This window comes from Cheilinus undulatus, linkage group 12, assembly GCF_018320785.1.
Source record: "Cheilinus undulatus linkage group 12, ASM1832078v1, whole genome shotgun sequence".
Taxonomy (NCBI): Eukaryota; Metazoa; Chordata; class Actinopteri; order Labriformes; family Labridae; genus Cheilinus; species Cheilinus undulatus.
Window position 1 is genome coordinate 22,918,103 of NC_054876.1, and position 25,120 is coordinate 22,943,222.

Consider the following 25,120-nt stretch of genomic DNA (forward strand, 5'->3'; position numbering starts at 1 on the left):
AATCTTTCATTATATATTTCTCATTATCATCCACAGTTGCATGTTTTCATTGTTTTCCTGTTTCTGCTATTGTTCAAAAGTAAATACAAAACTAGAGCACTTGTTGGAGCACTGACCATTTTTATGATATTTAAATGCTTGTGGCTTTGATATTATGTTATGGCTCTATATGTCTTAGGATAACTTTATAAACAACCGTCAGATTATGTTTTAAGTTTGTAACGGTTGATTAAAGATAACCAGGAGACAGCAGCTCATGTTTTAATCAGGATAAATGTTACTGTAGAAAGTAAAATGCCACTCAGATTTTTTTTTTAACTTTATATAATTTGTGAGTGAATCCAGAGCTTTTTATCCTCAATGATGACTCATCTTGTACACAGTCATTTGAATAGTTCATCAAATCAAAACAAACTGAAACATTACTTCAAATTGTATATCTAAAGGTTGAAACATGGAAGAAAACTTGAATGTCTAAGCATAAAAGTAAAATATCTAATAGCTTATATTTTCAACAAAACAGGGACATTTTCCCATCACAATGACAGCACATATGAAAAAGTAGTGTATCAATGTAAAGACTGTCACAATGGTCAGTATTCAGGTCTTTGGTTGACACATTATGAGATAATTGAGCCATACTGACCAGCCCAAACCCAGCAGTGGCTCCCTCTAGTGGCCCTTGTTGATATTGTGAGTGCTGGTAAGAAAGTCTGCTCTGAGCAGTCTGTGAAGCAGCACCATGTTCATACAAGAAATGAGACTCAAACCTGCTGTGCCCATCATGAACACGTAGCGAGGCATGCATTCACTATGAGACGCCATCCAACGAGTCATCCAACCCATCGTACAAAGGCGAAACACCAGCAGCCTGCAGGCGATACAGAAATCAGAGAAAACCTGCTTCTTCACAGTGGCTCTTATCTCATTACAAGCAATACAAGACTACTTTTCTACAACTACAACTGACAGAAAACAATTGATTATATAAATCAATCATGGTCAATATAACTTTGCTTTCTTGATTCAAAAAATCTTTATGTCAAAGGGCAGAAAGATTTCTACAAAGTAATGTCACTTAAATAAAGATATGCAGTGTAAAATAAGTTACTGTATAAATAGTCAACCCTGTCAAGTCCGTATTCAGTAGATGCACATTTGACTACAATCACAGCACTGAGTCTGTGCGGCTAGGTCTCAATCAGGCTTGAACATACCACCTTACCAGTTTGGTCCCCCCAGACCAAAGAACTTTCTTCCATTTGACCACGGAGTCTCCCACGTGCCTTTTGGTGAACTAGTCGAGATTTAATGAGCCAGGGTTCCAGTGAAGAACCCAGGCAAGAGTTGTTGTATACATAATCTCTCCCATCTCAGCTGCTGAAGCTTGTAACTCCTTCAGAGTAGTCACAGGTGTGTTGGTGGCCTCTTTCACAAGTCTCCTTTTTGCATGGTCACTCACTGCATGGTGACTGGGCCTTCCAGACATAGGTGTCTTTATACAACAATTGAGACATCACTTTGACATGAAAGAGGGTTTTTTGTATTTTTTAAATCAAAAGCCAAATCATTTTGACCATGATTCATTTATAAAACCAATAAAAGGGCAGTACTTTTTATGGGCACTGCAAATCACTAATTATCACAGAAAAACAGAGTAAATAAATATGCTGATAATGTCCACTGTGGGCTTCAATAGCTATTGCTCTTGACTTATTGCCCATCTCTAATCAATCTGGGAATCTATTTTTTTCTCCCGAGTTACACATACTCATACTAATTTTGTTGGAAATTTACATTCACATATTAAAACTGTCTGGTAGTCTCCCATGTTGCTTCTCTGAAGAAGTGATTAGAATCTCTGAACTGTCACTTACGTTCCCAGGTTGAACCAGCTGGTCAGCCTGTAGGCCACAGAGGGACAGGGGGCTGCAGTTGCAGTTTCCAGCCTGTTCCTGTGCCCTGACAGGAGGAGGAGCTGCCTTATGTGAAGGAAAACTGAGTTGATCTCAATCAGCAGAGAGACCACAGCAAGGCCGAGGTAGAGACGAGAGGTGACAGCTAAACCGAAGCAAGAGATTACCTGGCAAAACAGGAAACAAAGCAGTACAAACTGAACAGGATATCATTGTTCAAGAACTTAATTACAATTTAGAAGTACTTGTATTTGACAACTTTAATGTTTTTCTACTGAGGCAGATTAAGCCTGTAAAGGAGTTGAAATTAGCACCATACTTTTTTGAGATACATTAAAAGCATTTCAAATGATGTTTCAGTCTTCACAGTGCAATTATGAAATAAACCAGACACTCCAATTGGCCAGATAAGTAGACACAAACTCATATAGAAAACTTTATTTGTTCGATCTTTTTTAATTTACATTCCATATCTTTTATCAGAAATAAATTTACCTGGACTTACAAGACCTACAATAGTTGGTTTGAAAAAGTTTGACTTATTTCTGTATATAGCTGATAATTTTACACTACACTGTATAATGCACATTTAGGAGGACAAGAACTAGTTTTACAAGCTGCAAATGGTTGGGCTTTTGTGTAAAGTCCTATAGCATAATTTGGTCTATATTTAATTATTTTAACTTATCAGAAAGACTTCAAATGGAGAATAGGGATTTTTTGTCTGGATATCTATTGCACTCTTCTCTGCCATAATTGATGAAAATCTCCAGATGATGTCCTTCACATGAAGTAAAGTTCCATAGCAGACCCTGCACTGTGGTCAAACAGTGGTGTAAAGAATAAATCCTACTTGGTGCAGAGATTAATGTTTTACTACTTCTCCACAAAAGACAAACCCGGAGGTGATGAGTGCTGTAGGTGAATGAGGTCATGACCCCTGCAGGCTGAGATTAAACTGTCACAGGTGAAGGCTGGGAAAACAAACAGCGAAGGATGACTGTGCATTTTCATTCACTTACCTTCTCATTATTGCAGCAAACAGAGCAAGTCAAACCTTGACAAGTCAAGAAAAAAGGACCCCACCTGACAATGGATTTATCATACTAATAATTATAGTGATACATTTTATTTACAATATGCAATAGAAGTCAACTATACACAATAAAGCAAAAAATTAATTACAGTGAGTGGCAGAAAAGAGTTTAATTACTCTAAACCATCTTTAATGCACATAATATAATGTTAACTATGGAAGAAGTATCAAAAAAATGTTGTGGGGAAAAACATTAATTTTGTGTTTCTGTCACTACATCTAAAAATTTCTGAGATGTAGTGATGTAAACACAGTATCTAAAATTGTCCTCAGACAAAATGAAAATAATTACTCATCACTGGGCATTCCTGAACCTTCCTTTTTATCTTATATTAGCATCCTTTTGTTTAAAACCAGTGTTAAATCTATAAACTGCTACCATAGTACACTGTAAAGCCAAACAAGTTAAAAAAAAACTCAGATAATTGTTGAAGCTGATTACCTCAAAGTTTTAGAGTAGTGGAGATAAACTTTTTAGTCGACTCAAGTTAAGATATATAATCTACACTGCAACCCCTGATAAGTTAACTGTTTAAAAATGTAAGTAACTGAAATATTGGTATTTTTTTAGTAGCAGGTATTTAGCAATTTTAAGTCATATCAACTAAATTTTATGTGTACATTTATGTTAGGTTGACTTCACATTCTAAGATACAGTATATTACACTTTGAAAAATTCTGTGTATCCAAGTCACAATAACGCAGTATTTTTCATAAAGCTTCGTGGTCTTCATCCACTACAATTTTCCCTTTTTTCTTTAATCTTGGACATTCTTACCACTACAGCTGGCAAATTAAGTGACAATAACTGAGAGGTCCACAGTGTACAAGGAGGTCCTCCTCCATCATGAACAGTATACCATCCAATGTAAAATGTGCAGCTTTTCAAACTGAGTCAGTAACTTCACTCATAATGCAAGAATGTAGATTACCCGAAGGCATTCTGGGAAAACTCTGCGGATTAAGGGCTGATTATTCAATAATTTGACTATAATTACAAAAGAGTACTTAAAGAAAATGAGTACTGTTTACTTAATACTAAGAAATGCATTCTATTAACTCTTAAAGAAAGCTCAAATTGCCCTTTTTTTACCAACAGAATTAAAGTGAAAGACTGAAAGGTACACTTTGACTCAGAGAGTTTTTTCCACAGAGTTAAGCATATTATCCTCATCATGTTGAGGATGATCCCCACAGCAAGACTTCTCTGAGTAAATAATTCACTCATGATGCAAAAGTGTCAATGCGCAAAGGCATTCTGGGTAAACTCTGAAGATTAGGGGATGATTATCAAATAATATGAGTACAATGACAAAAAAAGACTTAAAATGAGTACTGGATACTTAAATCTATTAACTCAGAAAAATAGAGTTGAAATAGCTGTTTCAGATCCTTCAGTTAACACAACTCCATTTTTGAACAGCCTTCAACTGTTTGGTCTGACAGTGTACTAGCTCATTTTCATGCTAATAAAACATGCTAACATAATTATATTTTTTTCTACATAAAGTGTATTGAGTGGAATTACTTGATAATATTAGTAAAAATAAATAAATAATGCAGGTGCTGCTTGGCTTAGAGCAGGTTCCCATATACTGAGGCTGCAGTCCTTGACCAGCTGGACACAGGATTGAATCCTGAGCCTGGTCGTGTTTATTGAATGTCTTCCCCCACACTCACCCCATAATTCCTGTCTCTCCTCAACTGTCTTATCCAATAAAGGTAAAAGCCCCCCAAAATCCTGAAATAAACAAAAACGAGTAAATCTTGCCCACTTGGCTGACTGTCAACACACACAAAAAGTATAGAGTTTATTACCATGGAGTGGTGGAGGAGCAGCTCCCATGACTGTGTAAGTGGCTGGTTCAAAACCAAATCTAACAGGTCATGGATAAAATAACCTGCAGGACAGAAAAATAAGTTGTACAGATGCACAAAACGAATCTAAAATCATCCAACATACATCATTGCATACAAGAAACATTAAAGTAGAGAAATCAAACTTTTTAGAAGTAAGCTTTGGGCTTTTCATGGGAGAGTCCTCAAAAAAAGTCAAGCCCCTCTCTGTTTTTTGTTTGGTTTTGACTTATGCAAAGGGGTTTTTTTTAGAGTAAAATGTGAAACATCTGCCAGTGCCATGTGTTTTACATTTTTCTTTCTAGTTTCCCAGCTTCCAGCTTTTTTTCCAAATATTAGTACAATACAAGCTAAGCACTTCTTCCAGGTATTTTCCAGAAATACCAAGGATAAGTAAGAGAGTGATGAAAGAAGTTATCTTACGGTTTATGTCAGCTAACTCTACTTACAGCTATTACATTAAAATGAACCACAAAGCATGACCAAATGGCAAAAAACTTGAATTCATGAAACAATAATAAAACTATGACACATTATCTTGAATATCATTTAACATTAACAATACAAGAGACAGCTAGTGCTAGAAATTCCCAACTATGTGCATCAATTTGTCTAACTATAAGGCCTTATATCCTTATATTCACATAATCAAATGAAGTCTATTATCTTTTATTTTACTCGGTCCAGGAGAAGAGTGATGCATGACCAACAGTAGCTGCTGTTCATGCACCTTCCATCCTGGACATTGATGAGATTGATGCTGCATCAGACAGCTTCATTTTATCTCCAGCTTTTAGTCTTCATGAGGGTTATGAGAAAGAGTTGAGCTCAAGCTTCAAGGCTGGTGGATGAAATCTGTGTATTATTGTGAACATGTTACCTGTCGATACTGCCACGAGGCTGTGAGAGAACAAGGAGTGACAGGAGATCAGATCCTTCAACATGTGTGGCTGGTGGTACAAGCTGAAAGAAAGAGACAGACCCAGAGAGATCACAGGATTAACAATAAAAAATTAACAGCATTATCAGTCCTGATTTCTGTGTTACCACAAACCTTAAAACAGCCCATGCTCCTGTCAATGAGCTGTGAGTCAAAGATATCCAGGTATTTCTCCACTTCCACTTTTTTTTGCATGCTGGCTCAGGTGTTGGCAGGAATCTGATGATGGTGTTCAGCAGTTTGAAGGAGCACACAGATCCTCCAACTACCAGAAGTGTCGACTTCAAATCCATATCTAGGCTTTAACATGGAGCCTGGTGACCTGAGTTAACTTCAGATCCCATGTGCTCCAGCATTCAGGGCTGAACATAAGGAGAAAAAGAGTTAGAAGTGCGCTGTTGAAGGCTGTTTAACACGCTATCTCTGCCCTCTTACACATATTCCTCTCCTCACATCTCCTCTCCAAAGTGATTACAGGTAAAGGGTCACACTGACTCCTAGCTATTATAGCACTGGACTGAGAATATCAGCCTGCAAAACGAAACAAATCATGACCCAAACTATAGAAAGAAAAGGGAAAATGAAGGAGAGGATAGGAACAGAGGACATTAAATTTGAGATGTGTACAATTGTTACAATATGTGGGCTTAACTCGATGCATCTATTGTACATCTACTGGGAAATAGAACATCCGCCCTGGGTGCAAAAATTTTAAGAGAAGAAGATATGAGTTATTTAAAGAAAAAAACCCAAGGAGTAATCAAAAAGGTTAAAGGTTCAGCATGAAACACTGGATTATGAAAGATAATTCAGTGTATGCAAATTTCACATCTGCCTTGTCCACCTTTAACTCTGAGCACTGGGTCATGGGTTCTTTCTTTGTTATCTTTAGTTCACAGTTTCTAGTAGCTTCCTGTCTTTCTTGCATTATTTTTGTAGTTCTTTGTATTGCATGTCTTGTTAAACTTCCTCCCTTTTGTATGTATATTATTCCCTTGTTTAGCTCCTGTGTTTATGAGATTCTATTGTATCATGACATCCTTGTGTCTTTCTTTAATTATTCTCTAGTTTGACTTCTTGTGTTGCTTGTGTCCCTTTTGTTTTTCTATTATTATATTCCCCCATTTAGTTTGAGTATTTTCTGTTTATACACAGTCATTTTTATCTCCTGCTTTCACGTCCTTGTGTGTTAGTCGTACTTCCTTAGTTTGTATTTGTGTTTTTTTTATTGTTTTTTTTGTGATCCTTCCTACCCTGTGTTCTTGAATTACTCCTTCCCTTGAGTCTACCTAGTTTCCTGGATTATTTTGTAATCCTCATCCATTGTGTTTCATTCCCAGTTCAACTTACTGGGGGTTTCCATTTAATGTGGTGTCATTAGTCTCACCTGTGTCTAATTATCCTCCTGCCCTTGTGTATGCATATGTCATCCTTTGTACCTTGTGTCTGTAAGTTTTCTATTTTCTATTTCTCTAGGCTAGACTTCTAGACTTTTGTTGAATTTTGTTGTTTTGCTTTTGGATTTTTGTTCACACCTGGACTTTTTAAAAGGATCTTTTGTTTCCCTTTTAGATCCTTTTGTTAAATAAATCATTTGGTTTGATCTGCTCATGGGTCCTCCTTTTATTTTTGCATTTTTGACAACTGTGACACACTATTGAATGGCATAGGAAAAAAGCTCCAGAAATGCCCCATTTAATGCTCCATGGTGGAGAAAAGATGGTAAAGTTCATATGTCCCTGGAGAAAATACAACAGTATTTTATATGCAACCCTCCATGCTTAAACTTCTCTACAAGCTTGTTTAACACTCCCTCACAGGCAGCCTGCCTGCATCTCTGTCTGTGTGTATTTTATCATTCTTGGGTTTAATTAAACATGAATACTCAGCACCATCTCTGTTCTACGAGAATTCATAGCTACTAAATGCAACATTAATTAATCAGAATTAATTGAAAATGTTGACAGCATCAAGGGTATAATAGTTTGGAGGTTTTCATTAATTTTGATTTTTATTTGAAGAAGTTTTATTTGAAGAAAAAAACTTAGTTTTAGTTTGATTTTCATTAGTTTTAGTTTTTTCAGCAATTAGAGGTACTTATCAGGGGTGAGACCCCAAAGGGTCAGAAACATAGTACCAATTTTAAAATACATCCAAACAGACTACTCCTCATTCCTCATTTAATTCATTCAAATATGATGTCTGAACACAACCCCAAACCTGAAATTACTTTGTGTGAAGTCTTCCTCAATCATATAAGGCCATTTACAATCTCCATGTCAATCAGTCTGCTGCTGTCAAAACTAAGAGTTTTTGTCTCCAATTTTATTTTATTTTATTCTACTTTAGTTAGTTTTGTTTAAATGCAGAATTAAGTTTTAGTTCAATTTTGATTTTTGGAAAGCTTAGTTTTATTAAGTTTCAGTTGCCTTATATTATCTTTGCATTTTAGTTATTTAATTTGTTTTAGTTTACTATGATACCCTTTGATATCATTAATTAGTAGATATAAAATATTAGACCAAATTTCAATGATAAGTAGGCCTACTCTTTCTTGAGTTACCTTTACTTTGAAAGGTTGTTCCAAACAATAGAAGGCCTATTTACACTGTTGTGTATTTAGTAGCCTATTTCATAGCCTACTTTTAACTGCACTTCCTCCACTATTTAAAATCAATGTAACTGAATTAGTGATCCTGTTTAAAAATCCTTCAGCTTGGCTGTGATGACCCTTGAAACTTGAAACGGTGTGTGAATGACAGTACTACCTCCGGTTTTGTAAGAGGTGCTTTTGTCGCCGGTCCATTCAGGGTCTGCTTCTGCCTCGTCAGCCCTTTTCTCCACACGGACGCTGTGACACACAAAAGAGCGGGGTCGCTTTTCTCTGGGACAATAACGGGCTGAACATGACCAGTGACATCACTGAATCTCTCACCTACTGGAGTCCTACAGTCACTTTTTTGGGTTGATTTTACTCGTCTTGTCAACCCTCATAAATCGTCCACTTTTCTCGACCTACGAGGACCAAGGGATGACGGTTGGGGATGGACCGCTTGCCGTGGAAACGGGACTCTTCTCCCATCTCTGAGCTGATGAGTAGAGGACGTGAAAGAAGAAGGGCCAGGGGAACATCTGACTAATTAATGTTTTTAGAAGGAGTTTTCTGTTTCTTTGTTTTGCTATAACTGAATCAGAGACATGTCTGGGACCAAACCACGTGAGTAACAGTTTCTATCTTATTTTCATTTACAAAGCAGCTTGATGGTTAGCAGGTGTCAGTCTGAGTATCACAGCATTTTAAGCTCTAACTGTTAGAAATCAAGGAATTATCTGTGTTAGTTATTGAACAGCATTACCTGTAAACTACTGTCAGTGCGTCTAAATGTCTGCGCATGCTTGCCTGATTCGTGTTTTTCGTGCACGTGCGTGTTTAGCGCGACAGGAGCCGGACTCCGATCCAGAGGACTTGTCCGAGGAGCTGACAGCGGCTGTGTGTCTGGAGTCAGACCTGCAGGACGGACAGTAAGACACGGCAGGGGTTATTTCTCGCACCCTGGCAACCTTAAATTTTTTTTTTTTTATAGCTCTGGAGTTAAATACAAATTGAAAGAGTAATAACCGTTAAACAACAACCTGCGTTAGCTAGAACACAAACCAAACATCTTTTATCTTCTGTTTTAATTTTCAAAACAATACCTAATGCCGGAATTTGAACCCCAGTAAAACAACCCCCAATGAGGAAATAACAGCCATGCTATTTCTGGTGATAATTAGTACAATGCTAGTAACTAAGTCAAGTCTTTCTTTTGTTTACTACTTTAGTTTAGCATGTTAGCATGCTAACGTTGTCTTACACATCCTCCCATCGACAATGGGACTGTTCTTAATGTAGCAGGTAAACTACTGAGTCAGCGCTTGTATATTTAAAATAATGACAAAAGGGAACTCTGTGAAAGTTAACATGCAAAGTGCGAATTTGTTTAGCCCGTCTGCCAATGAGTTATCACGCCAACACTTTCGTCGCATGTTTATGACGTGTTTATTCATTTATTTATTTATTCAGTTCTTCCACATGCAGATCAAGGTATTTTTAAGTCTGCAGGCTATTTTTTTTTGTTGCCATTTTGTTAATTCTTTTATTCTGACAATGTAAACAACTCAGAAAATGTTTACCATACTTGTGTTTGGTATAATTTTTTCAGGACAAACTTAATTTTATGAAATGAAAACTTTTTTTAAATTCAATTTCTTGTATTAGATATAGGACCTCCAAAATCACAAAAAAAAAAATATCGAAATCTAAAATATGCTTTTGCAGATAGTGAAAATATAAGGACGTTTTTCCAAAAAGATGATGTAAAATGCCAAAGTTATGAAAATTACCAGCATCAGTCCTGTACAGTATGGATAACTACCCCATGTTTAACATTATTTTTATATCAATTTCAAGTGATCATATTTCCTGTTTTATTTTGCCTATTGTCATCAACCAAAAGCTGAAAGAGAGTTAAAAAAAACACACTTTCAACACAAAGCGATTGCAATGCAAAATGTAGCTATAATTTCATGCTATCGTGTGACAAAAATAGTGGATGATGATGTCACGCCAACATGATCATGGACTTCTAAAATTTTAAAGATAGTTCATAATAATCCAGTGCAGGTGTAAATAACCATAAGAATATTCCAGACCTGACATATCCACCCCCCCAAAATACAGGTTTGTACTCATCCTTAAACTGAATAGGACCATCAGAGACATCCGATCTTACAAAGGATCAGGTCCCACTGCAGATTCCAAAACCACACAAGCCATCTCACCTATGATTATCAATATCATATATTTTATCAATCACTGCTAGTCACTGGTAGCTACACCTTACATACACTCTGCTTTATTGATAGTTTCTTTAGAAACTGACAAACAATGGCATTGTGTGGCGTTACAGAAGTTTTGGAACCAGTGATCGAAACCATAAAAATGATAAGTGCAAAAGATACTGTATTCCATTGTAAAAAAAATGTGTTGCTGTATCCTTGTGTGCTTGTGTGTTACTTCAGGATGATGGAGGTTGAGGTGGGACATCACAGTGTTTTGTTGACACGCAGCGAGGGCCAATTCAATGCCATTGGTAACCAGTGTACACACTATGGTGCTCCACTCAGTAAAGGTAAAGATCATCAACTGCGACTGTATACTTGTCCAGACCTTTGATTTATTTACTTACAGTTTTATCTGTGATAAAAGTTTATCAATGATTTTGTTAAGTCTTCTCCTAAAGATTCAGTCACTTGCAGGGTTTTGTCATTTTTCCCTTTACAATACAGCTACTACTACTACTGCTACTACTGTACAGCTTTCACAGTGTGTTTCTCAGTTCAATATTGCATCTACACTATAACATCATTATTTAAATAACCAGAGAGTATGTTAAGGGTTCTGTTTATGTGTGTGTGTGTGTGTGCATGTTTAGGTTATATTTCAGGCCACACAGTTCGTTGCCCATGGCATGGCGCCTGTTTCAACGTTCATACAGGAGATCTAGAGGAGTTCCCTGGTATGGACTGTTTACCCTGCCACAAGGTAGAAACCTGGGGCTCAGAAAGACAGACAGAGAGACAGACATTAAACTCAGAAGTCCTTTAGTGATATTTTAACTGGACTTTTTCTCTTTCAAGGTGAAGATTCAGAACAGCAAAGTGTATGTCACTGTTAACAAAAGGGTAAGTCATTTCTTTTATTAGTCAATGTTGCTCTGCTCATAAAGTCATTGTTAATTTGCCTGCTGAAGGATAAAATCATTGTTGATAACCAACTTCAGGGTAAAATCATTCCTAGTTCATCACTTTCAGAGTGAAATCATTGTTATTTAGCCAACTTGAGGGTAAATTTGATGTTACTTTAACCACTCATGAATAAAAATTATTGTAAATAAGCCCGCTTCTAAGTAAAACTGTTGTTTAGTAACCCACATGAGGGTAGAATAATTACCAGTTATACCATTTCGGGGTAAAATCATGTTAATTTACCCACTTTAGGGTAAGATCATTGGTACTTTACCCACTTATGAGTAAATTCATTGTTAATTTGCAAACTTAAGGGTAAAATTGTTGCTAATTTACCTATTTCATGGTAAAAAAATATTAAATAGCCCTCTTAAAGATAAAACATTGTTTATTTACATATTCAAGGTAAAGTCACAATTTACCCACTTAAAATTGAAAACAATGATATGTAGTATATGGATTAATTCAAGTTTTTATAATTTTTTTTTTTTTTATTAGGCTCAAGTCCTCAGTGATTCCCACATAAAACTTCCCTCTGAATCAGGAGATAAATTTGATTTGCATGGGTCAACATGTCAAATTACGATTGTTTTCCTTAAAAAAAAACTTTACAATTGGACAAAAAAAATTAGTAAGATAGTTTATAATATTTTTTCTGTTTATCTTGCTGAATGGTTTTCTGCCTGGGTTTAACAGTGCTGAATAACATCACCAATAAAAATCACACTTACATTGACCTCAAGTATTATTAAGCAGCATCTGTAGTTTGTAGTTGTCATCACAGTAAAAGCCACTATGATATTGGTTGTTACTGGAGCTTTAAAACAACCAAAGGCTACATATAGTAAGAACAGAATATTTTAAAAACTAGAGCTTTAAAAATTGCTATCGTATCTTTAATGTAATACAACTTTCAAATCCAAACACAAAGGCATACCCCTTTTCGATACACATATAGTTATTTTGTGTCTTTTTTTACTTATACCCTTGACCATATTTTTATGAGAATCTGTGCTGATTGGTTTACTTCATGTTTTGTCCATGATTCAGACTCTCAAGCAGGAGAAACGAATAAAGATTATGGGAAGTGCAGTACCAGGAGTAACCCACACCATTCTGCTACTGGGAGGAGGTGAGTGTGAGCCACTGTTTATGTCTTTGGTTGAGATTATAATGAGAAAAAACATCTCATTTTTTCTTGTTTTTGGGAAAATACCTTTCTTCTTCACATTTGCAGCCACCATGTCAGTGATATATATACTCAGGAGTAGTGATTAGCAGAATGTTTGTTTCTTTTATTGTATCTCTCTCTACCTTACTGACACTTTTAGATCTAAATTCCAAATATTTAACAGCAAACTGGACTAAAACAAAAAATATTAAAGGAGTTTTACTTTGCTTTGTGTGTGCTTCTGTGTTATCTCTGTACATGCAGGAGCAGCTTCTCTGATCTGTGCAGAGACTCTGCGTCAAGAATACTTTGGTGGCAGAATCATCATGGCCACCCGGGACGATCTTTTACCCTATGACAAAACTCGACTCAGCAAGGTACTCCAGAACTATTGTGATATACATGTAGTGTGTTTTATAACTGTTTCTACAACTTAAACAACAACATAAACCCTGCTTTTATCAAACAGGTGATGAACGTGGAGAGTGACAGCATTCTTCTGAGGAGGACGGAGTTCTTTCACAAGTTTGACATCGAAGTGTGGCTCAGGAAAGAAGTGAGTAGTTTCCTTATTATCAGCCTTGAGTGATTCTTAACTAGTGTGCCACAATGGACAGACTCAGATTCTTTTTTAAAGATTTACTTTAAGGCTTTTCAAACCTTTATTTTAAAGGGGCAGAACAGTGGATAAAGTAGGACATTTGGAAGAAAGGATGGGACTGGCTCGTGGGAAAGAGGCTAAGATTTAGACTCCAACCCAGGACACAGGCTTTAACCTCTGTTTATAAGACAAGATGACAATACATTTTTGATCCCTAGAGGGGAAACTCTGGACCAGAGGGGAAATTATGTTGCACATTGTAAATTGTCTCTAAACTTCATCTCATCATTGACTCTGGTTGTGTTGCAGGCGCTGTCAGTGGACACAGAGAGGAAGACAGTCACATTTGATGATGGTTCAGTCCAGAGCTACGACCAGCTCCTCATCTCAACAGGCTGCAGGTACTCTGTTTTCACATGGCAGCATTAAGCTATGCCGGTCCAATGATGGTCCTGAAAACATATAAAACAAATCAAAAAATACAAAGAAGACAGTGGGGAAACAATTGCATTAATGTTACTTTGGAAAAGTAGACAAATTTCAGTTATCAACAAAAATAAGTGCTGACAGGAAACACGACATATATTGCCAACTGTAATGCAGTGCAACATCCCAAAACATATAGTCATTTTTGACTATATGAGATACAGGGCTCTCTGAAATTAAATTTTTGTTTGGCTTTGTACTGAAATAAGTCAAATATGAAAACAAATACACAGAAAATCAGTATGTTTTCAGAATTCTCATTTGAATCCAGAGTCAGTCAAGGCCTTTTTTTAGGACAATATTTTTTCCAGGTTTAGATTTAATTTCATAAATTTGCTGCATCAGTATCACTTGTACATAACTAACCATAGCTACATTTCCCACCACAGCCTTCAGTCTTTCCTTTCAGGTGCCAGTAGCCTGGTGAATAAGTCTGCATGCCTATGTACAGAGGCTACTACCGCAAAGTGGGCAGCCCAGGTTCAGATCCAGCCTGTGGCTACTTTCCCACATGACATTCCCCTTGCTCTCTTTTTCTTCAGTTTCCAACTCATTCAAAGTTTTTTCCTTTATCACAAACACTAATGCATATTGTTAAAGAAGGCTGTTTGATAAAGTATGATGTTTTTAAACTTTTTTTATAACTTTGATTTTTCTTGATTATTTCAACATTTTCTACACATGAAACCCACAAATGAACATGTAGGCATCAAAATTATAATGAGTAACAGAATGAAATTAAATTACATTAAATTCACTGTTGGGAGTTAGACTTTTAGTGGTCTCTTTGGTCCTTCAGTATCAACATTATTTGCCCTTTTATGTTTCTGTATTTCATCCTGGTTGTTGTCCATTTCTCCCACTTTGCTTCCATCTTTGCTTTGCAATCTCAAACGATGAGTCACTTTCTCCCTTATGAAGATTTCCTTCACTGTCTTGATCCTGGTTAGGTGTCTCAACTCAGTTCCATCAGATAAGTTAAAATTATACGTATAGAGTATCATGAACCTCAATGGAATATTGTATCCTAATATCTCTTGTAGGGTACTGTGTGTGGTTTGGAAAAAAATGAAAAAAATGTTATGTCATTTCCAGAATATGTGTGAGTGGTCTACATCTATGGCTCCACATTCTCTCCAGCATGGTAAACTTTTATTTTAGATCTTTGCTCTTTACCTTGGGAGTGAAATAAAAGTATCATATACTTCCAGGGAAACTCCTTCTGTATCTGTAAATTGGTACGTTTGGTACATTATTGTGAAAAAGAAATGATAACTCCAATTGACATTTCTGGACATTGGTCAGATTTACTTCAGACATGGGATAAGAGCCACAGGTGCATTAGAAAAAAATGTGTTTCAGTTTAGTTCAGGTTGTTAGTCTATTTGACAGGGCCATACAAAAAACAATTGTTGAACCATAGTTTTCTCTACATCTCATTTACATCTGTGACTTGTGAGCATGATATGCTTCAGAGAAAGAGCACTTCCTGGAAATGTCTCTATGGCATCATAAAGACATTCATAGCAGAAATAACCAAAACATGCTTCAAAATAGTTAATATGTTAAGTTCTGGTAAACTAGGATGCCAAAAAAGCAGAAGGGGCAGCAAAAGGAAAAAAAAATGTTTATTCTCCAAAACACAACAAAAAGGCTGACAGTGGAGACATGGAGCAGGATGGCTCCTTGAAGCTCAAAGACTAAAACTTGACTGAAAAAACACTGGTGAGATGTCACTAGCAGCGATGCACACGAAAACCTGAAACAAAGAGAAACACTGGTAAGAATCCAAAGTTTCAAGAAGCAAAAACTCCAGCAGTAATTGTAGCAAGCATTATTGAGCAAGACAGAATTATCTGGCAGAGTAGTGGAGTGAAGACCGGGCTTTTATATCTGAGGAAATGAGCTGATTGAAGACAGGTGTGCCTCGTCTGCTGCAGCAGGAAAAGCCAGCCATGCCCCCTGCCACACTCACGCCCTGCTGGAGGGAGAGAAGGAGAGACCAGAAATGGTAGAAGGAGAGAAAAACAAAAACACCGAAATAACACAGCAAAAACAAAACTAAAGCAGAACCATCACATCTTTATAGGCCCACACTGTACGGGGTCGGGAGTATTTTTGCGTGACTCGTCCATTTTGGTTTTAAGAAGTTTTAAGTGTCATGCATGATAATATGACTATTATGACTCAAAAGTCTTTGTCTGTTTCCCAGTTGATCTGAAGTTAGTTTGATACAGCATTTGCCACCAGGGATTTGCTTCAAAAGCCTCCTTTAGTAACAAAATCACTGATGTCACTGATGCTTTGCCCAATGTTTTCGTCAGTCTATGTTAAAAATGAGTGGCAGCAATTTGTTTAAAAAATGTTGTTTGTGTGTGTGTGCATTTGTGTATTATTCCGTCAACAAAGACCAAAAGACCATAACAGAGCTGTAACTTTAGTATGAATATATCTAAATGTTCATTGTTATCCTCTCTCATAGAGCTAAGGGTCTGGACTTGCCCGGGATGAAGCTAAACAACGTCAAGATGTTGGAGACACCAGAGGACGCCCGGCAAATCCACTCAGCCTGTTTGGGCTGCAATGTCGTCCTCGTGGGAACCTCTTTTGTCGGTACTGTTAAAGGCATTTTTTTTGATCTGCTTTTACTGTTTTTGTTTATGAAATTCAAATAGACTCGAAAATATTAGTCTTTCATTGTCTGTTTCATAGAGGCTCAAATGAGATTTGCATGTTCATGTATTTCAAAGACATTAAACAATTAAAGTATAAGTCATTAAAATCTCTTTTTCAGTCATCTATCTGAACATATTGTGAAAGATGTGTATTGTTTCTTTTACTCCCCTAAGTTTTACATTTCTCATTGTTTTATTTGAATCTTGTTTTCTCCCTAATATCATCCTCTGCCTATTCACTCACATGTTTGTCTTTCAGGCATGGAAATTGCGTCTTATTTGATAGACAAAGCCGCAAGTATCACAGTGATTGGCAGCAGCGAGATGCCATACCAAAACACACTGGGCCGGGAAATTGGGAAAGTCACCATGAAGGTGAGAGCAAGAGAGAGAGAGAGATGGTCCAGTACTGTATCTTCACATAATGTTTTTTTTTTGTTTGTTTTTTTAAGTTCAGTATGTTGTATGTTTTATTTTCTTTTACCTGCAGATGCTGTCAGAGAAAAATGTCAAATTCTACATGAATGATAATGTGACAGAGGTCATCGGTGCTGAAGGCAAGGTATGATGGGAAAATACACTCTGTGTTGTTTCTTCATTCAAAATTCAGACTACAGAAATAGAGAGCAGCTGACACTTGAGGTGTTCTACTGTTGTGATCATTGTTTGATCAGATTTGATTTGATTTGACAAGATCATCAATCGGCTATGTCAGAAAGAGAAAACACAAGTTTTCCATTTTCTCTGTTTGACTCTGATGTTTATTCACTATGAGTGTCCTGCTCTCATAAACAGATGACGTTAGTATAACTTTAAATCCAGATTTAGGTCTAACTTACAAGATAAAAGAAAAAACTCATCACATTTTATTTCCTCACTATTTATTCTTATTTTTGAGTTTTCTGTAATGATCTTGTCTTTAAAAAAATCTTTCATTTTGTTAAATTATTTTAAATCATCAACTTTTTGTTCTTTCTTAAAAATGTACCCCACAACTACAAAAACAGAATCTACATGTCTATTATTTGAGAATGCAGACTTTTGATAGAGAAATTGCAGTTTATAAGATAGTTGCTCATATTAAAATTCAGTTTTGGGAACTGATAAACGCACCTGTTTGTCCTTTGTGTCATTTTTCTTTCCCTCCTCTAGGTGAAAGAAGTCGTGCTTAAAAGTGGAAAAGTTATCCCAGCTGATGTTTTGATAGTTGGCATTGGTAAGTCTGTTTCAGACAGTTTCTGTGAATTTATTTTGATGTGATATTTACAAATATACACTGTATTTATTTCCATGTTTGTCAGAGATAGTAATGGGTAGATCAGTGTCTCTCTCACAATTGTTTGTCTGTGTTACCATATGAATACTGAATACATACCACTTGTCATCTGGTTATCTCAGATTTATTTAACACATTGATTAGGACTGAGGGAAACTGCCAACATGGCTTCGTCCAAATGCAACAAAAAGAGCAGTCTTACACTTCTAAGGTTCCCTAACTTGAGCTTGTAAAGCTCTTTTCTAGTTGTCTGACTGCTCATATTGCTTTTGACACTAAAGGTCACACCTGCCCATTCACACAATGATGGCAACGGCTGCTGTGTAGATGGTAATCAGTATTAGCCAATTATATTCATGCACCACTGATACAGCAGTGAGATCAAAGTGGAGTTAAGTATCTTGCCCAAAGACAAATCAGCATGTGACTGCAGGATCTGGAGATTAAACTCAGGATCTTCAAGGTGCAAGATGACTGAGTCTACCTACTGTTGCCCAAAAAATCACAGTGTGTTGTATGGATCATTGATCAGGGATGAGAATTGAGATGTTAGATTCTCTGCTGGTCAGACCACACAAATTAGTCCCAATGTGAACCAACGAAATTCCATTACTCTCCAGCCTACATGCAGACAAATAAAATGTATAATGACTTTTTAATTAAATTACCCTTGTTACCTCTGGACACAATCCTGCCTGAATTTCTCTTGTATTAATAACAATGTTATATTTATTGGAGAAGGGACAGTGCATATTAATGAACAACATCAGTACAGGACTAAACTGTGTAAATACTGTATGCCTGATTAAAGCCCCTGGCTAATTTCCATTCATTATCCTGGTAGATTTTGCTTATACGCACAGTTAGTAAAATTCTTCCGCTAGAGGGCTCTCAGTCAAAACAATAACCCAATATGATGAGAGGACAACCAGCAGTTTTCAGCTCTGTCTTACTCTGCCCTTTACTTCTTACTTTTAATTAGCCCTCTATGTGGCATAGTTAAAAACAGTAAATGACATATCGCATAGATATAATCACATGAATAGATACATACAATGTTATAAAGAGTTATACACAGAAATACAACAGGTAACACATTGTCCAAACTTAAAAAGTAACACTGAAAATAAGATGCAACACACTTTCTGCTGTTTGCTGTGGCATCACTAACCCTTTGTTGCAGCACACTGCTGTACAAAACACTCAATGATTTGGACTTCTAAATAAATGTTGGTAATAACAAAACAGAGCAAAAGGTCTGCACACCAGGAAGCTCCTGTTAAAGTGAGCTTCCTGGTGTGCAGACCTTTTTGCTTCTTTATGTTTGTTTTGGGTCCAGTACCCACTAAGAGATGCGCGTGACTTATATTGTTTTTCTTATAAGAAAACTAGGGAAAACAGTGGGGCCATGGGCAAGTTGGATGAGACTGTAGAGACAGAAGTCCATGACTTTGTTAAATTATTACTTACGATTTTTTTGTCTTAGGTATATTTTTGTTTATCTGCATCCCATGTGATGGCACACTGTATTAGCTGTCCGACTAGTTTTGACATTGACATATAATGTTTGTTAAAATGAAAGAGAAAGAAATGACTTAAGTTCTGTTTTCTCCCACCAGGTATCAAACCTAACTCAGAGTTCCTGAGGGGGGGCAAAATACAGATGGACTCCAAACACTTTGTAACAGTAGACAAGGTCAGCTTAAATCTGCAACCCATGATAGTTGTTTACATTTCATCCACATTTCTTCATTTTCAACACATTACTCCTATTACTATGTTAAACCTTGTGTTTGTTTGCATTTAAATCCTCATCATATGGGGTCAAAAAGATTATTGATTTATAACCACTATTATAAACCAACAGCCTTTATTCAATAACCACTGTTTTCCTTTGAATTCTTATACTTTTTTATTTTTTTGACCTTACTTAATCCTGGCATTTGAAAATGTATTGTTAACACTTTTTAAAATCTTGGTCTACTTCATTAAGTTTCTGTTCATTCCTTTAAGATTAGAGAAAGTCTCCTAGTATTAAGGTGATAAACCAAGCTGGATGCTATGAAGACGTTTTGGAAAGAAAGTTTTCTGTTTATTCTGCACCATAAATCAGCTCTTTATGTCATCCTTATACAGTATATGCGCACTAATGTCCCTGATGTGTTCTGTGCGGGCGACCTGGCCACCTTTCCCCTGAAAATGGCTAAAAACCGGCTGGTAAACATTGGACACTGGCAGATGGCACAGGCGCACGGTAATGCAGTTCTTGTGTATTAAAGTTGCAGCATGTCTGAGGTTAAGCTCACTGACTTTTGACTTCTGCAGGTATTGTGACATACAGAAGTAAACACTGTTCTCAACCCTTATTTTCTCCATATAGATTGTGTTAGATAATTGTGTACTATATCTTGGTTATTTCTATTTATAGTTAAAGTTGTGTGTGTTGCCATTTAGGGAGAATAGCAGCTCTGAACATGTTGGGTAAACAGACTGAACTCAGCTCAGTTCCTTTCTACTGGACCGTCCTACTTGGCAAAACCATCCGATATGCAGGTAGGCACACATGTAAACTCTTTCTTCATTTTTGTCTTTCTTTTTTAATTTTTAACTTGTTACAGCATGAAAACATGAAAAAGGTGCCACTGAGGTCTCTGTTTTTAAGACTGCCAAGTTGGGCATGCTCATGAGTTCAACGTGATTTTTATTGATCTAGAAACAATGGCACTCAGCTGGTGAGTTGGACCTAAAAGTGGGTCATGGATTTCTTAACAGTGGGTCACAAATGTGTGACCCACTGAAAAGATAAACAGAAAGATAAACAGAAGCCCAAAGCAGACATACATCCATGTATTTTATTCTACTGTATTTTGCCTTAACAAGTAAATTTTGGTTGTTTTCACAAGATCTCAACTTGGATATCTCAATGTCTAGGTTCAGTATCAAAACTTGTTTTCCTGAGATTATGTGTTAATTCCTCCTGATCTCTAAGAAAAGCCTGAAATTACACATTAGCATGAAAAAAACGAAGTAAAATTAGATGAATGTATGCATGTCCACTGATGGTTTCTAAAAGTCATATTTTTGTTACATTTTAAATCCAAATGGCATCATTTTAAATAAATACATTTGAATGGTTGAAAATTTCATATATCTAGGTCATGAATTCTCATTCAGGAGGTTGTGATGGGTTCTGAGGCTTACCAGATGAAAACCATCTATTTATAAATATGCATACATTATACATTAACACTTAGGCTTAATATAATCAGAACAGATTTATGTACCAGATTTCAAAAACATTTTGTTCTGTTGTATAAATGGGCATTTTAATATTGGCTCTAATAGAGAGTCTATGGCTTATGCAGCCAGCCTCAAGTGGACACTCTGAGAACTGCAGTTTTTGTACTTCCACATGAGCTTAATTTTTCAACAGAAGTTGATTTTACAGGCCATTCTAGTCACATGATTAAACCCAACTGTGATTTCATAAAGTCATGAAATATTGTCTTTGTGTTGCAGGCTATGGGGAGGGATACACTGAGATTGTAATGAAAGGAAAGTTTGAGGACAGGAAGTTCCTGGCATTGTACATCAAGTAAGTCAATTAAAGCAGCAGCTGTTTCTAAATGAGAGACAGCTAAAATTGGTCTAATTCATCTCTATAACTATTTATCCACACATGTATGTTTTTAATGTTTTCATCCCTGCAGAGATGATGAGGTCATAGCAGCAGCCAGCCTTAACTATGACCCTGCTGTGTCTGCAGTAGCTACGAGGCTAGTAGCAGGAAAAATCATCACAAAGAAAGAAGCTGAGTACGTTTTGTTGTTTCATGATCTTTTCTTTCTTTCTCTTCATTCTGGATAATTTTTAAGACAGAGGTAAAAAGAGATGAGGATGATAAAGTACAGAAGTGTATTGCATTCACCAAAGAAATTCTTTTCTTTGTACATGTACTGAGATGTTTTGAAGAGGTTTTATAATCAAAGTAATCTGATCATCATATCAGGCAGAGCAACATAACTTAATATTTTCTAACTTTAAAAAAACTTCTTAGAGAGAGAAAAAAATAGAAAAGAGAGACTGGAAATCCCAGCCTGTGCAAATTCATGTTATTGATTCATTTGAATATCTGGAAAAATGTCGCAAGCATTAATAGCAAAGCATAAATGCCTCAAGACATGCATGGCTTTACAGGTGCCTGATTTTAGATGATACTAAAGCACTTTGCATCTCTTTGCTGTGCTTGTGAGTGTATTTAAGATGTATACATGCTGGCTCAGGATATCATAATTTTGAGATAGATACATCTCAAAATGGCAAAATGAAAACCTTGTAATTTTGAGATCCTTATCTCAAAATTACAATCTCACAATTATGAGAAAAGATCACATAATTATGAAATCATGATATTTAATTACAAAAATCTCATAACTACAGGACATTGGGGTCAATTTATTTTTATGTTCTTGGTAAATGCAATGTGCTTCATAGTAAAGAACTTTTTGGTTGATGATTTCCAGCCTACATTTACCCTACTAACCCTCAATCTGCAAAGAAAGTCCACTGTAGTCAGAGTAAATGATCTCCTTGAACAAATAGGTATAGAATTAAACCATTCTGGTATTATGATGTAAAGTGTGTCCTCTCTCTTGCTCGACTGGCAGATCAGATGACCTGAGCTGGTTGCAGTTGTCCTGATTTATGCTGTCCTTCATTCAGCCTCTCAACAAGTCATCTGTATGATGTCAACATGCAGCCAAGATGTCATTCATTCGTCTCTTCAACACCTGCACTCCCACCAAGGATAACAAGTCAAAGGAGACGGATTACAAATCAGAAGAGACAGACTGCATTTACAGCTCTGTGTCAAAAACACAGTTTATACTTACAGTGTTGACATTGGATTTAAACTGTACGTCATGGAGTCAGTTTTCATGTGAGGGGGCTCTACCATGCAAACAACAGATACCTCATTGGAGGCAGCTCTTTGGACTTCTTTTAATTTATTTATTTGTTTTTATTTTATTTGATTTTATTTAATTTTTACGGCTTTGTGGCTGCAGGGGCATTTCAGCAACGGTCCAGAGACATTGTACTAAAGATGCCTCAGTATGTTCTGTGATCATTTTAAAAAGTGTGCTGCCTTAGACGAGGCTGCTGGTGAAAACACAAGTGACCTTAATGCCCACTGCAGTCATGTACGTGGTCCGGTCGGTGAGTCGGAGGATTAGGAGAACAGAGGGGGAGTGGTCAGCTCTTTGAATCAGAGATGCTGAAATAGGCAGTGATAACAAAACGTACCACCGGGGACAATAAGCGTTTGACAAACATCACACAAAGGCAGACGGACAAAAGAAATGCTGTGTTTTTCTCACGTCTGCTCTTTGTGTACGGCCAACACTGTCTCAGTCTTTAATTCACTCATTTGTCTCTTTCCACCTCTACATACACTCTTCCATTCACCCTCAGTCCTCTTCCTCATTTGTTGTACCCAAGTTCAACTGGTGCAGACTTTAATCATGTTTTAGCTTTGGTTTTGTGCTGGTTTATATTGTGTTTGGATGTTAAATGTAATCTTTTTGTTTGGCCAAACATGACACAAATTCTTCTACTGTTTGTCATCGAAGTGATCTTGCATCATCTCAGATGATACGAGGATAAATTCATCTTTTAATGCAAACTATGCATGAGTATGTTTCACAAACACATTTCCTAAATGTGGATCAAGAGATACCTCGCAATACAAGTGAAAATCAATGCAAATACAGGCAGTTAAAATAGATCTGGTATACACTTCCTACATTTTTTAAGCCAGTTTGATGTCAGTAGTTAAAGAAGAGAGGCGTTCAGAGGTCTATAATGTGTCTTGTTGTAGAGCGGGAGCTTAAACACAAGGTGACAGACAAAACAGAGATAAATATTGCAAGGTAATTTTGCATTTTGACTTCAGTCTCATATCTTTAAAAAAAATATTAAAATTGCAAAAAACCATGATAAATCATATCGTTAACCCAATATTGTGATCTGTATCTTGAGTGTTTTGTTACATTCCTATCCATTAATAATTAAATGAGTAATAAGAAAAATAACCAGACACTGGATTTTTGGCTTAACATCAAATTAAACAGGAAATCAAGCCTATTTATAAAATAATTGTGAACCTTTTCACATCATCTTGATCAAAAGCAACACTGACTGACCCCATAGTCTGACTGACATTGTAAAACCAAACAAGTTGAAATTACTCAAAATGTTTGAAACGGATTATGTCTGCGTTTTTAAGTTGTAGAAATCAATCTTTTGAGTAGACTCAAGTTAAAACATACAATTTACACAGAAATCCCCAATTAGTTAATATAACTCAAAATATGAGAGGAAACTGTTTACATAATACTCACTGATAAAAACACATCAGTTCAGTAGCAGGTACTTATATCACCTCAATTTTACATGTACATTTATATTAAGTTGACTTAACATTTTAGTTAAAATACACTGTGGAAACTTTCAAACACTTAAAAATTCTGTTTAAATACAATTCGAAACAAGTTTAAGTTAATCTTCCTCAACCACTTCAATTTTCTACTCTTTCTTTCTTCTAAACTTAAGTGAAATCAGGTGACAGAGACTGAAAGGTGCACACCAACAAGAAGTCCTCTTCCATCATGTTCAATACACCATTCATTGTATAATGTGGTTGGTCTTTACAGGCGGGACTTGTCTAACTGAGTGAGTAACTTCACTCATAAGAATAAGTGTCTAATGTCCAAATGCATTCTTTGGATTAAGGGATGATTGTTTAACAATTTAATTTAAGTGACCAAAATACTTAGAATGATTCATTTACTTAAAACTAAAAATTTGTTCTATCAACCCAGATAAAAATAGCTGAAATAGCTATTTTTTGTTTTGAAATGAACACAACTTAGTTTCTTTAACAATCTTCTACTGTTTGGTCTTACAGTGTTCTCAAGGATTTACAGCATTACATTGTCACATTACAGCTTAAAAATTGCTTGAAGAATAGCTTGAAGTCTTGCTTTGACACCAATATAATTACTGCACAAGGAGGATAAGAATCATGAAAAAAGATGACTAACAGTGTCTAGCTCAGTGTTAATTTTGTCAACTAAAACTATGACTAAAAATATTTATCACCAGCCTTTTTTTCCATGACAAAAACTAGACTAAGACTAATAAAAATAGATCTGTGATGACCAAAACTGACAAAAAGTATGTTTAGTTTTCTTCAAGATGACTAAAACTAGACTAAAATGTAATATAGTTTTTGTTGGACATTCAAATACCATGA

General features: G+C 36.2%; 2 protein-coding genes across 6 annotated transcripts; one reads left to right on the top strand and one right to left on the bottom strand.

Annotated features, from left to right (window-relative positions):
• Nucleotides 1–672: 672 nt before the first annotated feature.
• On the bottom strand, nt 673–8,878 carry LOC121518796 (TLC domain-containing protein 2-like). Of its 3 annotated transcripts, XM_041801410.1 has the most exons (7): nt 8,745–8,878; nt 8,578–8,660; nt 5,924–6,171; nt 5,750–5,832; nt 4,831–4,913; nt 1,878–2,083; nt 673–871 (listed from the first exon to the last, which is right to left on the bottom strand). In XM_041801410.1, the coding sequence occupies exons 3-7, from the start codon at nt 6,100–6,102 to the stop codon at nt 673–675; spliced, it is 750 nt and encodes a 249-aa protein (XP_041657344.1). In that variant the 5' UTR covers nt 6,103–6,171; nt 8,578–8,660; nt 8,745–8,878. The 3 variants fall into 3 exon arrangements, with proteins under 3 accessions (XP_041657344.1, XP_041657346.1, XP_041657343.1); XM_041801412.1 differs by lacking the exons at nt 8,578–8,660; nt 8,745–8,878 and adding an exon at nt 7,063–7,408; XM_041801409.1 differs by lacking the exons at nt 8,578–8,660; nt 8,745–8,878 and having other exon boundaries at nt 5,924–7,408.
• A 25-nt stretch (nt 8,879–8,903) lies between these two features.
• On the top strand, nt 8,904–24,985 carry LOC121518794 (apoptosis-inducing factor 3-like). Of its 3 annotated transcripts, none has more exons than XM_041801405.1 (19): nt 8,904–9,026; nt 9,244–9,331; nt 10,871–10,980; nt 11,284–11,393; nt 11,489–11,533; nt 12,647–12,728; nt 13,032–13,144; nt 13,237–13,323; nt 13,678–13,769; nt 16,337–16,467; nt 16,789–16,904; nt 17,020–17,091; nt 17,682–17,745; nt 19,425–19,501; nt 19,942–20,059; nt 20,260–20,358; nt 21,325–21,400; nt 21,516–21,620; nt 22,528–24,985. In XM_041801405.1, the coding sequence occupies exons 1-19, from the start codon at nt 9,008–9,010 to the stop codon at nt 22,703–22,705; spliced, it is 1,782 nt and encodes a 593-aa protein (XP_041657339.1). In that variant the 5' UTR covers nt 8,904–9,007; the 3' UTR covers nt 22,706–24,985. The 3 variants fall into 3 exon arrangements, with proteins under 3 accessions (XP_041657339.1, XP_041657341.1, XP_041657340.1); XM_041801407.1 differs by having other exon boundaries at nt 22,473–22,620; XM_041801406.1 differs by lacking the exon at nt 9,244–9,331 and having other exon boundaries at nt 8,975–9,026.
• Nucleotides 24,986–25,120: the final 135 nt, after the last annotated feature.

What these genes read in the sequence shown, in the direction of transcription:
- LOC121518796 (XM_041801410.1), bottom strand. Translation starts at nt 6,102, where the DNA reads ATGGATTTGAAGTCGACACTTCTGGTAGTTGGAGGATCTGTGTGCTCC. An exon ending in CCTCGTGGCAGTATCGACAG is followed by an intron (nt 4,914 to 5,749) that starts GTAACATGTTCA and finishes TCTGTCCTGCAG; the next exon opens with GTTATTTTATCCATGACCTG. An exon ending in TGCTCCTCCACCACTCCATG is followed by an intron (nt 2,084 to 4,830) that starts GTAATAAACTCT and finishes CTGTTTTGCCAG; the next exon opens with GTAATCTCTTGCTTCGGTTT.
- LOC121518794 (XM_041801405.1), top strand. An exon ending in AAGTGTGGCTCAGGAAAGAA is followed by an intron (nt 13,324 to 13,677) that starts GTGAGTAGTTTC and finishes GTTGTGTTGCAG; the next exon opens with GCGCTGTCAGTGGACACAGA. An exon ending in TCATCGGTGCTGAAGGCAAG is followed by an intron (nt 17,092 to 17,681) that starts GTATGATGGGAA and finishes TCCCTCCTCTAG; the next exon opens with GTGAAAGAAGTCGTGCTTAA.